We start from the raw sequence: 14732 nt of genomic DNA, 5'->3' as shown, positions 1-14732 counted from the left end.
GGGTGTGGGTGTGTGGGGAGTGTGAGGTGTATATGGAGGGAGGGAAAGGTGGCAACTAAGCAAGAGCAGAGACCCCTCAGGAATACAAAGGAGAAAACAGTTCTGTCTGCAGAAATTTGGTGCTCAGGGAGCTGCAGGGGCTCATGGTCAACTTGGAAAGCTCACGCAGCACCTGCTGGACAATTCCAGACTAGGCAGCAGCATGAGCAAAGGACTGCAGACACAAAAGAGAACGGGGGCCTGGGGAAGCTGGACGTCCAGGGTCAGACGGCTGTGTCTGCACATGAACGTGTGTGTGCACTTATGGGGGTACATCAAAAAGATCACAGGGTTTGGTGTCCACAAGCTGACCTGGAACCAATCCCCAAAGAACACATCGTAAGGACAACATACTACATATACTCTTAAGTGCTTAAATATGACTATACATATGCTCAAATGCTTAAATCAAATGTTTACATCTCTCTATAGCAAGTGCACTTCAAAATGTGGAAAGTGGGGGCTGGCGCAGTGGCGTGGTAGGTTAATCCTCCACCTGAAGCGCCAGTATCCCATATTGGCGCCAGTTTGAGTCCCGGCTGCTCCATTTCCAATCCAGCTCTCTGCTGTGGCCTGGGAAAGCAGTAGAAGATTGCCAAAGTGCTTGGGCCCTTGTACCTGCATGGGAGACCAGGAAGAAGCACCTGGCTCCTGGCTTCAGATCAGTGCAGCTCCAGCCATTGCAGCCATTTGGGGAGTGAACTAACGGAAGGAAGACCTTTCTCTCATTCCCTCCCTTTCACTGTCTGTAACTCTACCTCTCAAATAAATAAATAAATCTTTTAAAAAAAATGTAGAATGAAAATGTTTTTATTTTGATACAAAGAGAATTTCAAATGCACGCAGAATTGTTTCATACTACTCATTTCCCATGAACTTTGTGAAGAGCCCTCCTTGAGTCCTAAAGTTCATTTTACCAAATCACATCAGGCTGTTCTACACCACCTTCTTCCGTGAGAGGAACCTGCCGCCTACCACTCTGAACGGTGCTCCCCAGGCAAGTGTTGGACTCACGCCAGTTCTGGCTGAAGCCCTCTCGCTGGGCGAGACGGCACTTCACACCTCCAGGCGCCCGCCGCACCGAAGCCTCGCAGCCTGCTGCTGGGCAGTGCTGGCGAACGTCACGCCGCACAGCTGCACAGCCACATCTCGCTTTTGCAACGCTACATTCTCAAGCAAGCATCTCCCAGGTTGTTGCTCTTCACTCCAGGCCATTTGCTGCCAAGATAGTTCTCTTTTTTTAGTGCCCCACTTGAAAAGACAGCAAAGTGAAATACTAAAAACCAAGTTATTTTAATGACAACCTGCTAAGAAGAAAACACACCCCTCAAAGTGTTCTCTTTACATAAAGACCTGCACATATGACCCCCCTGCCCTACCCAAGTCCACAAACAAATGTCCCACCCTCAACAGGAACTCCATCTCCCTCTCGTTGATTCCATGAGCCTAAATCTGGTGTGTGGAACATAATCAAAGCCATTAGCTTCAAGGGCTGAGCATGGAAACATGGGGGACTGGAGCAAACACAGGAAACTAGAATACAGTACCAGAGCACAGGAAAGGATACAGATATTCTCTAGGTCTGAAGAGAATTCGCCAAGCAGAGAAGCTTAGGCAGGTAACACCGTCTTTGGATTTCTGTTTGTTCAACCCAAACTGAAAGCAGGATTTCCAGAGCCCTGAACTTGGCCCTCTGGTGTGTTTCATTCAGCACCCACTGTATCTCAATGCCTTCGGCGGGTGGACTGTGTGACCCCTACCTATGTAATCGCTAAGCCCATTTCCAGTTGCAGCGTTCAGAAACTGTTACAGGTGAAACTGCTCCATCCTCCATCCTCCTCTCCACCTTCTAAATTTCCTCCCCAAGGAAGCTCAGCTGCCTGACCTTGGCACACCTCTCCTGGAAGACAATTTGTGCAGAGGCACATTTAAAATTTACCAAAGAAATATGTCTTGTTTTTTTCTCAGCCTGCTCCCAAAAGAATGAAATAAATAAAAAAAAAAATCAGAAAATGTTATAGCTTCCTATATAGAAGCAATAAAAGTGAGAAAGGGGCAATATTAAATGACAAAGTCATTTACATAAGAATAGCATACAGCTACTTAGTCATAATTAGGATAAACACAGAAGCTGAGTTGGAATATGCATGCTCATGTTCATTTTCATTAGTAAATTACGCTTATGTTTTTATAAACTATATGATGTATATTAGATTTGTATCATATGGCATTTGTCTTATATCAAGATATATAGATTCATATAAATTTGCTCTCTTTCTTCCTTCTCCTTCTTCCGCTCCCCCCCAAAAAAACCATCACCCTTGGGCATGTTTAATCTGGACTTGCTAGGCTGGGTGCACATGTGCTGTTGGAAAGGGGAAATATTTTAGAAAAGACAAATGCTGTGATTTATGATGATCCACATATGAGTCTGCTTTGGTGAAACTGGTAGGCTCCACTTCCCCCATGTATTTTCTTTTTCGAATTCTGAGATGCATTTTGAGGCACCAGTGACCTGGAAAATGTATGTTCTTTATTACAAAAGACTTTTTAATATGGTTGTAATAACTCCCTACTGTAAATAACTTAGAGCAGCTGATTAAGACTAGATTTCCCACCACCACCCTACCACTACCATCACCAATGACTTACTCCAAGGTTAGAATCCATTAGCCAAAAAACTCTAAAATTGTAACAGTTTCCTTTTTCAATTCCTTAGCACGCTGAAGATGTCCTCAGTATATGGATTAAAAAACAACAACACGTAGAAAGAGAGAGGTCTGGCTTTCTCCTGGTACTCCCTACTCTGCCCCCAACCCACTGTGTAGGGGCAATTTCCTCTTGTCCCTTCCCCTCAACTGTGAATGAGCAGCTCTTATCCCTCTGAAGGCGCTGCAGAAGCTGTGCTCGGTCTGATCTGCTCCCAGAACTCAACACCTGCCTGAGCAAGAAGCTGCTCTGCCCCAGGGAACAGAAAACCCATGGTCTTCCCAAAGAAGGGGGTGGCTGCGGGGAAACCAACCTCTCTTCTTACTCTGCACTGTAGTGATTCTCCTCGGCGGGGGTGAGGCTTGCTCCCCAGGGGATACTGGGCAACCACTGCAGACACTGTTGGTTGTACAACAAGGGCAAAAACTGCTACTACAATCCACTGGGTCAGGGCCAGGGATGCTGCTGAACACATTGCATAACACAGCTTCCACAATACAGAATCGCACGGCCCAGAATACCAGCAGCAACTGAGGTTGAGAGGCCTGCCTCGGGTAGAAGAGCTTTCCCTAGTCCCACCTTAGGAGAAACTCATGTTTCCATTAAGAGGAGAGGAGGGAGAGACTTCAAGAGCCAGGGGGCCACTAGGTGAGTGTAAGCAGTAAGGAACCCGAAGGATCTCCCTTACAGTCTGCACAGCAGGACTTACAACACAGGAACACTTGGTACATTTGCTTCCTTCCGGCTGAAATTCTTCGCCTTCTCGGTACTGCACACCCTCAAACACACAGCCTGGAAAGCAAAGAAAGGTTTAGAATTAGGGTCAGAAGCCTTCACTCAGCTTGACAGGATCTTTGTATGCACGGCTCATTCACCTCCGCCTCCCCAAACACCTGCACCCAGCACTGTTCTCTTTAACCAGGGCAGGAGACTGCTGCATGGTAAAATCCACCGGCAGAGTTTCAGGTAGCAAGATGAGTAAGTTCTACAGATCTGCTGTACAGCACTGCACCTATACAAGGGGTCTTCAAAATGTTCAAGGAAAATGCATATTATGCAAAAACTATTCATTGATTTTTGACTTTTTTTCAAAATAAACTTATCTTTAAATTCAAATTTCCATGAAGTTTTTGAAAGATTGGCATGGGGTCAGAAACCCCACAGAAGCCAGGAAACAAAGTAAGACAGCAGAACCCATTCAGCTAAAGGGGACACCACGCACCATGTGAGCTACGCAGAAAGTCGAGGAGCTACATCATGATCGTGCTGACTGTGGCCTGGAGAATCAAGCCCCAGGGGCAAGAAGAAGCAAAAGGCAGCCACCGGAGGGAGGCCAAGGACAACCTGAAGGACACTCAGGACCACCACTGATCAGTTCCCAGGAATGGTACAATCTCTACCCGGCCCATGAATCTCCAATCTCATTCCTTCTCCTCAGTGGTCCTACAAAGTGGGGACTCGTCACTTTTTTTCCACAGATGAGGAAAACACGGTTCAGAGGGAGAAAACAATTCACACAGCTCCCAGAGCTGGGATTCAAACTGGCTTCAGACCCACCCCCTACACTATGCAAAGGGCAGGCACAATGGCAAGAAGGGACAGAGGCAGGGCAGGAAATGCCACGTGCGTGTTCAGCCTCACACTGCGTATGTTACAAGGGCTGTGGCCCCCACCACGTCTGCTAGGAGATGCCTCCCAATCAGTAAGGTGCTCAGACCACCACTGTGTCCTAGAGTCGACATAAATAGCTCGAAGCATTGGCTGGCCAGGGACCCCACATCACTCACGCCAAGCGAGGACAATCAGCTAATAGCAAAGCCTCTTTCCTCAGGACTGTCCCCACAAGACATGTGACCAGACTAGCTGAGGTCACTTTGCACATAGCAGACAGTGCCAGAAACAGCTACCAGAGGGTAACAGTCAGCAAAGTGGCTTTTTGGGAAGGACTGAGAATACATGTTTAAGGATTTCCAACTAAAGCTGTCAGCAGATCCCACCAAACTCTTGGAGCTGCAGGTTCTTGACAAGGGAAAATGAGCATTACCCCTGACCTGGCCACTGGCTCTGTTCATCACAAAGTTAGATGTGGAGTCCTTCGTGCAGCTGAAAAACATGCAAAGGCCACTGAGTCTGAAGTTGAGCAGAAGTTTCTTAAAAATATCCCAGGAATAACATGTTTACAATACCCACACCCACAGCCTCCTTGCTCTTCCCAGGGATGTGGAAAGAGTTGGTAAACCTGGGTCCCTCCCAGTGGCTGGATCCCAGCGATGTTCCTAGTAACAGATGCCCAGTCACCTCTCTTGAAAGGACACTTCCAATGGAGTGTCTTCCAGTCCTTCATGTTTGTTTGCACCTCTGACTCTGACATATAGATCGTCAGACAGATTAACCACAACAATCTTACATGGACAACTCAAATAAAGGAACTTAACAAAAATTCTATTCCAAGTGTCCCCATACAAGTCCCCATCATTAAGCAAAGAGTCAGACAAAAATGAAGAAGCAGACAAGCAGGAATCCCCGCAATCTGTTTCAGGAAGAAGCTGACCACAGACTGTAGATGTTTGTCATTATGAAGAATGCCATTCCCTGATCAATGACAGATGTCAGTCCTCTGAATCGCCAAGGAGAATACACCAAGGCTTCCTCTGACTGTCCCCACATGCACTTGGCTAAGGCCACCCTCCCGAGACAGAGGACAACAGGCAGGGTCTTCAAGAAGCTCAGGGGGAGAGCATAATATGAAAAAACTATGCATGGATATCAAAAACAATTGAACCAAATAAACTTAATCTTTTAAGTCTATTTTTCCACATGCTTTTTTGAGTACTGTAGTGCTTTCTGGAGGAAATTCCTTCTGAATCTTAAAACTTACATCCCAAACCTTGGCCTTTGGAATCACAGAGAAGGAGCAAAGTTGATTCCTGGCCCCAAAACTGAAGGTGCAAAGCCTGGGCAGATGTCAGGGGCCTCGTGTTTGGCACCGGCATGCTAACTTTTAAAGAAAATCTGCCTCCCAGGGCGCTTGACTTAAGCAGAACAATTCTCTTGCTGTGTGAAGGGGCAAGGAAAGAGAAGAGGCTGGGGGCCAGCTGCCGCGCTGGCCCTCACGCAGTCGTGGGCCTTGGGCAAGCATCAGTTCTCACTGCGTCTGATTTCTTCCTGTGTGAACAGGGTAGATTACCTGGCCCTCCCTGAATGATCACAAGGACCTAGCTCTGCAGCCTGTGCAGTCATGGAGCTCAGGCCTCTCCTTCCCAAGAACTTGACCAGAAACCCACAGATTCAGAGGCAGCCTAAAAATATGACTATCCCCCAAGTGTAAGAATATGCCCCGCTCGGAGAGATGCTGAATTTCCAGGGCTTCCCTTCATTACTGTTGCTCCTTTAGAGTTGTGAATGGGGGGCTGGGGCTCTACACGATTGCATATCCATAAAGCAATGGTCTACTCAACACAACTGAATTCATATTGAAGAGCTATGATAATTTGTAGATCTATATAATATGCAAAATTTGCTCTGTTAGCCATCTCAAGCCTGGCTGTGTATAGGAATTATCTGGGAAGTATGGGTCCCAATCGCAGAGATTCTAATAGAATTCATCTGGGATGCAGCTAGATGGTCTGAGCATTAGCGCTTTGTCTGTAAAGCTTCCCAGGTGATTCTAATGTGCAGCAGAGACCCACTGATCCAACTTAACAAAGATCCTGTGGGCATCTAAGGATATGAGTACGTGACACAAAACATTCAGTGTGTTCAGAGGGAAAAAGTACTCAAGCCAACACTGTTTGACAGATACACAGTAATTAGAGTACAGAGAGAATTCCTTTATATTCTACCAATTGTTGGCTTGCACGTGAACATGTTCAACAATACAAGCTTTTTAGAAACCTGCGTGAAAAAGAAGCTACGGGCAGGTGTTTGGTGTAACAGGACGTCACTTGGGACACCTGCTTCCCACTTCAGCTCTGTTTGGATTCCAGCTTCCTGCCAATTTACACCCTTGGAGACAGCAGGTGACAGCTCAAGTAGCTGGGTCCCTGCCACCACATGCAAGACACAGATTGGGTCCTGGGCTTCTGGATTTGATCTGACCTAGCCCCAGCTTCTGTAGGAATTTGGGGAGTGAATCAGTAGATGGAAGAGGGCTGTGGTGGGGAGGGAGGACGTACACGTTTGTACCTTCAAATCAATTAAAGCCATTTTTTAAAAAGAAGCTGAATAAAGTCTACCTGGGGAACATAGGAAAGTTAGGAATAGTGGAAACTGGTTGTCCTCATCAATCAAGATGAGAAAAGACTACCACAGAGGCCCCCCGTAGAGGCCAGCAGAGCAGGAATTCAGATCTGCCAAGTGCCCCACCGCAGTGCCTTAGTCATTTCTCAAGAAGCAGCGAAGAAATGAAGGCCCTTTGGAGATGAACATCAAGGGCAGGAAGAAGCAGCCATAGCACCAGCTCCGTGAGCAAAGTGCTCACAGATGCCCACAAAACAGAAGGCCTAGGAGACAATCACCTGGTGGCTTGAGAGATCTGAGAAAACCTCTCTCATCTCAAAAATCCCCAGGTTTGTACAGACGGGCAAGAAAAGATGCAGGAGGCCTTGGCCATCCTGTTCGGAGAAGGAAGAGGAAACATTCCAGGCACTGGATCCCTTGCCGTCAGCTGGGCAGCAGGGCCCTCTGGAAAAGCCAGTGGGTCTAACGTGTTGAACCACACCAACAACGGAGAGGAGCACAACCACGGGCTAAACGCACTCAGGGACACAGCACTCAGTTTGCAGAAAACATCTGGTCACCTCATCACCGCGGTGAGCTCTGGCCAAGGTATTGCAATATGAAGCAGTAAAAAGACATTTCTGGAAGCAAGCGAAAGCCACAGCCTTTCCTTCCAAAGTAAGCGCCACCTGTGGCCCTGTGGAGTGGAAAGCTGGTCTCCGGAGCCCAAGAAGCCCCCATGCCAAGACCTACAGCACGTTGCATTCACGCCGGGCCCGGGCACTTCTATGCAAAGCAGTCTGCTCTCTAAACCCATTAGGACACAGACGTGAAGCGAGGAAAATTCCACTCAGGAAGGGGAGAGTCACGCATTCTTGAGAGAACACAGACATCGAACAGTATCGGGCTGCACGTGTGGCAGGCCCGCGGCCCTGTCTGCTGAGAAGGTTACCTGGGCATGTGGGGCAGCAGGCTCCCAGGTGCTCCACAGGGTTCTTACAGTGAACGACACAGCGCACCTCGGACTCTGTGACAACGCCCTCCTGGAAAACAGAACTGCACGGTCAGTCGACCCAGAACTCCCACGGAGAAGTACTGAAGGTAACCGAGGTACGGCAAGAGTCTGAATCCCCAAAGAGTGCAAAGTGGGGCTGAGTGTCAGGGCCCAGAGGTGCACAGGGCAAATGGAGTGGGGAGCCAGCTCAACACCCCCAGCACGTTAGAACCCAAGGTGCAAGTCCCACCCCCTGTTCACTGCCTGTCCTCGATCTTTCTCTCTGGCCCTACTTTGTCTCTTTCAAATCCCATTTCTGAGACCTCCCTGCTGTGCGTCAGCAGCTGACAGGGTCAGGCTGCTCACTCACAGTTGTTTTCCGTTTACAACGCTCACTACATTTCTATCGCTGTGAGGACATTTCCAGTCATTCATTAGGACCCCAGACCACCATGTGGACCTCCTTATTTCCAGACAATCCGAGAAAGAACCACGCCACCTCTACAACATTAGAAATGTCTCTCTGTCTCCCCTAGAGCCTGGGTCTCAAGTTGCTGATGTTTTTCAAGCACCAAGAAAAAAATGAGATAATTTTAAGTTCACATCACACATATGAAAATATAGACTTTAGGTCATAATGAAATAAAGTAAATCATTTCTGAAGTGACCTTGGGACTGCAATATCACTTCACGTCAACTAAAACATTTCTAAAATTAATATGCCCTCCCATAGATAGCTTCTATTTAATTAAAACAGTGTCTTTATTCAAAGGCAGCAAAACTTCATCCCTGCTCCCTCTGTGCAACTTGAGGATCTTCAAGACCTCTGCTGTGTAACAATGGTAAATTCGACTCCAAAGAGCAGGAGGCTGTCATATCTGACAAAGACTGTAGCTACAACCTTTAGAGCTGTGATTTCACTGCTTAAGAGGCAGAGTACAGGTGCCAGCGCTGTGGCATAGCAGGTAAAGCCACCACCACTGGTATCCCATATGGGCGCTGGTTCGAGTCCCAGCTGCTCCCTGCTGATGCACCTGGGAAGCAGCAGAAGATGGCCCAAATCATTGGGCCCCTGCACCCTTGTCTCCTTGTAGGAGACCCAGAAGAAGCTCCTGGTCCCTGGCTTTAGTCCAGCCCAGCTCCAGCCATTTGGGGAGTGAACCAGCAGATAGAAGACTTTTTTTTTCTCTCTCTTTCAAATAAGTAAATCTTTTTAGAAAGGGGGAGGGGGCGGGGGACAGGGTACATGTGGGCAGGGAAAACTGTAGAACCAATGTGGGCTTTGTGTTATTAGAACAACTCTCCTCTCTAAGCTGCCACTGTAGCATACTGGGTAAAGCTGCCACTTGAGTGCTGGCATCCCATATGGGCACAGGTTCTATTCCCAGCTGCTCCACTTCCAATCCTGCTGGTGGTCTGGGAAAGCAACAGAGGATGGCCCAAGTCCTTGAACTCCCCCACCCACGTGGGAGACCTGGAGGAAAATCCTGGCTCCTGGCTTCAGTGTGGCCCACCCCTGGCCATTGCAGCCATTTGGGGAGTTAAGCATGAGATGGAAGATCTCTCTCTCTCTCTCTTCTGTCTCTCTGAAACTCTGCTACTCAAATAAATAAATATTTTAAAACAAAATTTAAAAACTCTCCTCTTTTTGTACCTTTTTGTAAAAATTCAACAATTTTGTTATTTATATCTGTTCTACCTACTATAAATTTTCACAAAAAACTTACTTCATAAATAAGCTCAATGTTTAATAACTGAAGGTCTCATAAACGAACACATCTATTGTGGGCATAAATAAAGCAAATGATTACATAAAATTGAGAATTCAATAAATCGTCAGTATGATAGAGATAAGATCAGAGAAAACAACCATTATTACATTAACCTTTCAATCTCTTTTTAACACAAATCCTTGCAGGGTGAAATGGAGTAAGGAATAAAATGGTTTATCAGTACCTTCGCTACAGACAAGAATTTTTTAAGATTTATTTATTTATTTGAAAGTCAGAGTTACACAGAGAGAGGAGAGGCAGAGAGAGAGAGTCCTTCCATCCAATGGTTCACACCCCAGTTGGCCCCAACGGCTGGAGCTGTGCCAATCCGAAGCCAGGAACCAGGAGCTTCTTCCGGGTCTCCCACATGGGTGCAGAGGCCCAAGGACTTGGGCCATATTCTGCTGCTTTCCCAGGCCATAGCAGAGAGCTGGATTGGAAGAGGAGCAGCCAAGACTAGAACCGGTGCCCATATGGGATGCCAACACTTCAGGCCAGGGCGTTAACCCGCTGCACCACAGCGCCGGCTCCCAGACAAGAATTTTTAAGTTAAGTCAAACTTAGATGAGTATTATTGTTTTTCAACAGAGTATTTCTATAGATAAGGAGTTTGGGAGCCAGCGCTGTGGCACAGCAGGTAAAGCCGCTGCCTGCAGTGCTGGCATCCCATGTGGGCACCAGTTTGAGTCCCGCTGCTCCACTTCCGAGCCAGCTCTCTGCTATGGCCTGGGAAAGCAGTAGAAGATGGCCCAGGTCCTTGGGCCCCTGCACCCGTGTGGGAAACCCAGAAGAAGCTCTGGGCTCCTGGCTTCAGATCAGCGTTGCTCCAGCCATTGCGGCCAACTGGGGAGTGAGCCAATGGATGGAAGACCTCTCTCTATCTCTCTCTCTCTCTCTCTCTCTCTCTCTCTCTGTGTGTGTGTGTGTGTGTGTGTGTAACTCTGACTTTCAAATACATGAATAAATCTTTAAAAAAAGAAAAAAGAAGAAGAGAAGAGAAAAGGAGTTTGAAAACTCAGGTTCTCCGCATCCCTTTGGTTTGTCTTGCTGTTTAATGCCTGCAGCAATTAGAGCCATGTGGAACGGCTACTCTCTCTGGAGTTCAGCAAGGATCAGCTACAACTGGCTCCTCAGCTGCTGAACGAGAGGTTCTCACATTTGCCAGGTTGGAATCTTTGAGGTTACAGTATACTAATTGCTTCAATTTAATACAGTTTATGGATTGGCCCCAGTTCAAAATCTTTCTAAATCAAAGAAGGAAAACATATATCATCTAACAATACCTCTTTTCTGTTAACAGGAATTCGTGTTTTGCTCAAAGATGATTTCACAGGAAGACACAAATTTTCCCCAAGGACATATGCAGCTTCCTGGAGTCTTTCCAGGCACAATTTAACAATGGTGGATGGTTCCGCTGTGTGCTTCTGGAAGTAAGTCCTATACAATTCCTATCCTGTACCTGTACTGTTAGGGTGAATGTCACAATAAAGCATGCAAGGGCACAGTTGGGTTTGTGCTTGTTTCTCGTTTTTGTTTCGTGTTTTGGTGGGATGTCATTCTGTGCTGTCTGAAGGGGGCTGCTCAGAACTCTATGTACTACTTTTTACTGGAAAATAAAATAGCTGGACTTTACCTGGCACTGGCGCAGGACACAGGGCTCAGCCGGGCTCTGCCATTTGAAGGAGCTGTTATAGGTACTTCCTTCATAGGTGCAACCTACATGGGAAACACAGAAGAAGGAAGAAAAGTCAAGAATAAATGTGGGTTTCCTTCACCTTTGGAGAGCAAGAAGTTACCTTTTAAAAAAAAGTTTATGTATTTGAGAGGCAGAGTTACAGAGAGGGAGGGAGAGAGTATGCCTTCCATTCGCTGGTCCACTCCCCAAACAGCCACAATAGCCAGAGCTGAGCCAATCCAAAGCCAGAGGCATCTTCCAGATCTCCCACATGGATGCAGGGGCCCAAGCACTTGGGCCATCTTCTGCTTCCCTAGGCCGTAGCAGAGGGCTGGATCAGAAGTGGAGCAGCTGGGACTTGGACCGGCATTGATATGGGATGCCAGCACTGCAGGTGGTGGCATTACCTGCTACGCAACAGTGCCGGCCTCATGTCTTTTTTTTTTTTTTTAAGATTTATTTATTTATTTACTTGAGGGGCAGAGTTACAAACAGAGAGAAGGAGACACAAAGAGAGAGATCTTCCATCCATTGGTTCACTGCACAAATGCCTGCAATGTCAAGAGCTGGGCCAATCTAAAGCCAGGAGCTTCTTCCAGGTCTCCCACATGGATGCAGGGGCCCAAGGACTTAGGCCATCTTCCAGTGCTTTCCGAAGCTATTGGCAGGGAGCTGGATCAGAAGCAGAGCAGCCAGGACTTGAACCAGTGGCCATAAGTGATGTTGGCACTGCAGGAGGATGCTTGACCTAGTATGCCACAGCACCAGCCCCATAAGTTATGTTTTCTAAGCCAAGTCCAGCAGTTGGAGGAACCGTCACACTCACTGAGTGCTTTTCTCGAAAATACAACTAAACCTCCTAAGTATGCACTTGGCATTCACTGAGATCAATTCTTTGACTATTGTGAAAATTAACTTCATAGACTGTATTTTCAAATGGCAAATCACAGATTGATGAACTCTCTTGGCCAAAACACATAACCTCATGACTTTATGCTCAGTGCAGTATAAAGAGTAAGAAAACTAAAAAACATCACCATGAAATGGGATCTTACGTGAGACTAGGCTAACTCAAGAATGCTGGAGACTGAGAAATTTAAAACATGGTAGGAAATAAAATTAGAGAACTGAAACACAGAAGAAATTGATTGCAAATTCCTATACCCATTTAAGACTCTTAAAGAAATACTTTCTTCACTGGAAAAAAAACCTTAGGACTATCAATTCATATTTCACTTTTATTTTACTTTTAGGTACTAAATTAGATTAAGCACACCTGAAAATACCAATGTAGCGATTACCACATGTTAATTCACTGGCCAAAACAGAAATCATATGAATTCATTGATCGAAACAGACGTCAAAGGTCAGAGACCCTCCTAAGAGGGAACAAGCCAATCGGCTTAGATCTCTACAGACAGCTACGACAACAGCAATGTGAAAACCACAGTGTCAATCCTCACTTGGTTTATACATTTTACACCCTCAACTCTGTGGGCTACACTTTCTGGAGAACACACTCAGCTATGCCTGTAGTCAACATATTCTTACTAACGATAGTCTGGATTGCTGCAACTAAAAACTACAAAAACACAAAAATTAAAGGGCCTGCTTTTCTGTTTTAATGACTGACTTCTGGCAAACTAATCAATGTCAATTCATGTCAGTTTTTCTATCCAAGACATGAAAAGATCCCCCTCCTTCTATGAGTATTTTAGATACTGCTATGGTTTAAAAAGAAAAAAAAAAAAAGTCTCTTGGGGCCAGTGCTGTGGCATAGTGGGTAAAGCTGCCACCTACAGTGCCGGCATTCCACACTGGTGCCGGTTCAAGTCCCAGCTGTTCCACTTCCAATATAGCTCTCTGCCATGAGCTGGGAAAGCAGAAGAGGGCCCAAGTCCTTCAGCCCCTGCACACACATGAGAGACCCAGAAGAAGCTCCTGGCTCCTGGCTTCAGCACAGCTCCGGCCATTATAGCCATCTGGAGAGTGAACCAGCGGATGGAAGATTTTCCTTCCTCTCTCTGTAACTCTGCCTTTCAAGTAAATAAATAAACCTTTAAAAAAAAAAAAAGAAAGAAAAGTCTCTTAATGGGCAAGGGAGTAGGAGATGGGATGGTCTGTGGGTGGGAGGGTGGTTATTGGGGGAAGAACCACTATAATCCAAAAGTTATACTTTTGAAATTTATATTTATTAAATGAAAATGTGTCCTATAAAAAAAAAAAAAGAAAAACTAGAAACAGACTTGCCATATGATTCGGCAATCCTATCACTGGGTATATACCCAAAAGACTTGAACACAATGAATCACAATATACCTGCACCATCATGTTCGTAGCAGCACTGTTCATAATCATTAGAATCTGCAATCAACCGAGGTGCCTATCACCAGATGAATGGATAAAGAAAATGTTGTACATATATACAATGGAATATTATTCACCTATAAAAAAAGAATGAAATTCTACCATTTGCAGCAAAATGGATGCAACTGGAGGACATCGTATTTGTCAAATAAGCCAGGCCCAGAAAGACAAATACTGCATGTTCTCCCTTATATGCGTGAGCTAAAATTTAAAAAACAAACATGTTTTAAAATTTAAAAACAAAAACATGTATCAGTATTGTTGCAAATACAGTTTTGTAAAACTTTGTTTTTTATCTTTGTAAACCAATGGTTAAGAATGTTATACTACTATAGTTTCAATGACCCGTGATTACTTTAAAATTTACTGTTTATGGGTGAAATGGTCATTTTTCCATTCAATTATTGTTTAAAGCCATTGTCTATATTCTAAACTAAACTAGGGTCTTTTTTCTTTTTACTTGTTAAACTTCTTATTTGGTGAAGTATGATGCCTTTTTACTATAATGTAAATTTAAAATATGTTATCTCAAAAACTATGAAACGACAGGGAGAAGGAAGGAGAGTGGAAAGGAGAGAGAATGAAGAAGGGAAGAAAAGGAATATCATTATATTCTTAGAATTTTATCTACAAAGCACACTGAATCTGTTAAAAACTAATTAAAAAATAAAATAAAAATTATAAAAAATACATTTTAAAAAAGTCTCTTAATACAAACAAGCAGAATAATAAAGGATTTAGGAAAATCTCAATAGATGTTTCCACAAACTGGGAACTATGATCCGAATTCCCAAAGAATTGTGAATGATTGAAAAAGAGCTCAGTAATACTCGGCTCTCTAGTCCCTACAAATCAAATTACTGAAGTACACAGCTGACTGGAAACATGTTAGGGCAAGGCTTTCACTATATATTTTTTAATTTCCTTTGCATGAAGTGTTACAGAGATAAAATGTTCA

General features: G+C 45.2%; 1 protein-coding gene across 1 annotated transcript in view; it reads right to left on the bottom strand.

Moving 5' to 3' along the window:
- Window positions 1–14732, bottom strand: part of BMPER (BMP binding endothelial regulator) — a 274664-nt gene that overhangs the window by 197559 nt on the left and 62373 nt on the right. Inside the window, exons 4-6 of the mRNA XM_062178263.1 lie at window positions 11366–11448; window positions 7919–8009; window positions 3458–3540 (exon numbers count right to left, since the gene is read on the bottom strand). Of these exons, the coding sequence (XP_062034247.1) occupies window positions 3458–3540; window positions 7919–8009; window positions 11366–11448 (257 nt within the window). The remainder of the gene's footprint in view (window positions 1–3457; window positions 3541–7918; window positions 8010–11365; window positions 11449–14732) is intronic.

The sequence above is a fragment of the Lepus europaeus genome, chromosome 20, assembly GCF_033115175.1.
Source record: "Lepus europaeus isolate LE1 chromosome 20, mLepTim1.pri, whole genome shotgun sequence".
NCBI lineage: Eukaryota > Metazoa > Chordata > Mammalia > Lagomorpha > Leporidae > Lepus > Lepus europaeus.
This window is presented reverse-complemented; position numbering and strand designations above follow the sequence as displayed.